Source organism: Solanum pennellii, chromosome 1 (genome assembly GCF_001406875.1).
Source record: "Solanum pennellii chromosome 1, SPENNV200".
Taxonomy (NCBI): Eukaryota; Viridiplantae; Streptophyta; class Magnoliopsida; order Solanales; family Solanaceae; genus Solanum; species Solanum pennellii.
Window position 1 is genome coordinate 101,079,593 of NC_028637.1, and position 2,599 is coordinate 101,082,191.

General features: G+C 31.8%; 1 protein-coding gene across 2 annotated transcripts in view; it reads left to right on the forward strand.

The window, feature by feature from the left end:
* Window positions 1-1,464, forward strand: part of LOC107025656 (high mobility group B protein 10-like) — a 6,504-nt gene extending 5,040 nt beyond the window's left edge. For both annotated transcript variants that reach the window (XM_015226422.2, XM_027913914.1), the window contains exon 6: window positions 891-1,464. In XM_015226422.2, coding sequence (XP_015081908.1) covers window positions 891-1,181 — 291 coding nt within the window. In that variant the 3' untranslated portion in view covers window positions 1,182-1,464. The remainder of the gene's footprint in view (window positions 1-890) is intronic.
* The last annotated feature ends 1,135 nt before the right edge of the window (window positions 1,465-2,599 follow it).

Sequence of the window (2,599 nt, forward strand, 5' to 3'; positions counted from 1 at the left end):
TTCCTTCCATTTTCATGTGAACATTTTTTTTCTTTGTTTTTCTTTTCATTGTTTCTCCGTGCATCAACAAGATGCATGAATTCAAAATAAAAACAGAACATGCAGATTAGAATTTCTTGAGTGATTATTCCATATAACCAAAACGATATAAATACGAGAAGATAGAAATTCTAAAATTCAAGCATTCCATCTACTAGTTTGTAAGGGAAAAAAACATACCTCAAGGCTCTAACACAGGAAATTAACTTGATTTCAAGCTTTCCAGAAGATTGATAGCCGCAATTTATCGTGAAACTCTATATAACAAGAAATCCTCAAAATTGATTTGGAAAAACTACCGCTACCGTTTATCCACGAAATGAGGTTTTGATCCATTCATTGTCTTCCTGTGTTTTTGTTCTTTCACGCCTTCTCTTCGTCCACAAATTACCGATCGAAAATGGAATATGGAGGCTTAGAAAGTGACAATGGCGGCTGCCAATTTTTTTTTTACAGGGAAAGGGCTGAAAGGGTGAAAGGGGTGAAAGGGTTTGGCAGCCACATAACATTTAAGTTAATAACAAAGTGACGTCGTTTAGTGAGGATATGGCGCTGTCATGTTTTAATATAAAAACGTTACCGCCAGTAACGTTTATTAAGTTAACGGCGTTATTTTTTTAAAAAATCAAATAAAGCCTAAAACGTTACCATAAAGTACGTTTATACTATTTTTGTAAAAAAAATTAAAAACGTGTTAATTAGGTAAATTGATTTTTAAAATAGCTCATTTTGGTCAAAATTTCCTCATCAATTAAGCATTCATGTTTCTTTCTTATATTTTACATTGCTCCATGTAACAAGTGGGAAGTAAAACTTTTTCCTTGTTCATCGTTTCCTTCCAACTTTTGCAGCCTTATATTGAAGCAAGTAAGCTGGATAAGGAAAGATATATCCGAGAAATGGCTGCTTATGAACAACATAAGAACAAGGAAACTACAACAAATCCAAACTTGCCGAGTGGTTTGACCCCGAGTATGATCAACTTTGGTGCACCATCAGTAATTGATCATGTGACTTCGCAAGGTGATACTGGAAGCAACATTATCCCTGATGCATCCTTTACTGAGTCCACTGTACAAAGGCCGAATAGTGGTAAGACAAGTAACCCCATATTTCAGATGAATTGGGGCTATTTTGCCTAGTCGAAGCAGGCAAAGTTTCAGTTAATACCTTAGTGGATTTTGGAAGATATGTATAGCTTTCAATCTGTAAGTATCTTAACAACCTTAGCATGATGTTTTGAAGATGTATATAGTGTCAAGAAGCAGCATTTGTATGCAAGCACATGAAAAGCTGCCTGCAAATTTTGTTAAAGGGTCGATATGCTCTTCTGGATATGGCAAGTTTCAAAGATTGTGTATAAGCAAATACACTTTTGCATCTCTACAAGTAATGTATGTTGGTAGGGATCAGTGTTTCACCTTATTAGTGTTGAGTTTGAATGTTACACTGGACAAACAATCTCTTCAGTTCGAACGCATAGGCCAAGTTTTAGATTTGAAATCATGAACTTGAATCGCATATCAAAATTCCAAACATTCTTTTGGAATGCTGATCCGAAATCTCATGTCTAAACACTACAGTATATTTAAATAAACAAGATTTCTGTTAATTTGCCAACTCTTTATTTTTAATATTCTAAATGATATATTTAAGACATTATGCAGATGTTTAATTTTAGATCGCATATTTACATTTTGATGCAACTTAAAACTTTGTATTCAGTTAAGTCAATGATGAAGAAGAAAATTTTATGAATTAATTTTTTTTTTAGGAAAAAAGCAGATGCAAAATCTTTTTTAAAGCGAAACATAAGATTATCTGCTTTATAGTTTATGACGACCATAAAATGTCTTCTAATTATAAAACATACCGTTGCCTCTAACATTGATATTGAGGTTTTTTTATAATTGAAAATTCTAAAAAAAGAAAGTAAAATATAATACTACTACTTACTAATATGCTCAATTATACTAAGTAAATTTATCTGCGCTTCGCGCGGGAATTTATATCACAAAATTTATAAAATAATAATTTAAACCTATCAGTCATCAAAATCAAAACACTATATTATCTTATATACAAGATTACGCGATAACAAACATTAATAACGTAAGAAAAATGAAACTTATTACATCTTATCTTTTTCTTTTTGAGATAAGGGTAACTTATCTTATCATTAATCCTTAATAGCATAAGTATAAATTAATGACTTTAGAAATACATACCAAGATCTATAACATAAGCAATGGTGTCAGTGATTCACTCAACACGAACCAAATACACAAATATTTAGTTGACAAAGGGTAGTCTGCACAAATGTTTATTGTGTCTTATCGGAAAAGTTACAACTATTTTGAAAAGTTGCAACCATTCGTAAAGGTCACAACCTTTCATAAAAGTCACAACTTTTCATAAGTTGCAACTCTTCGTTAAAGTCACAACTTTTCACGAAAGTCGCAACTCTTCATTAAAGTCGCAACTCTTCATAAAAGTCACAATTTTTCGTAAAAATCACAACTTTACGTAAAAGTCACAACTTTACGTAAAAGTCACAATT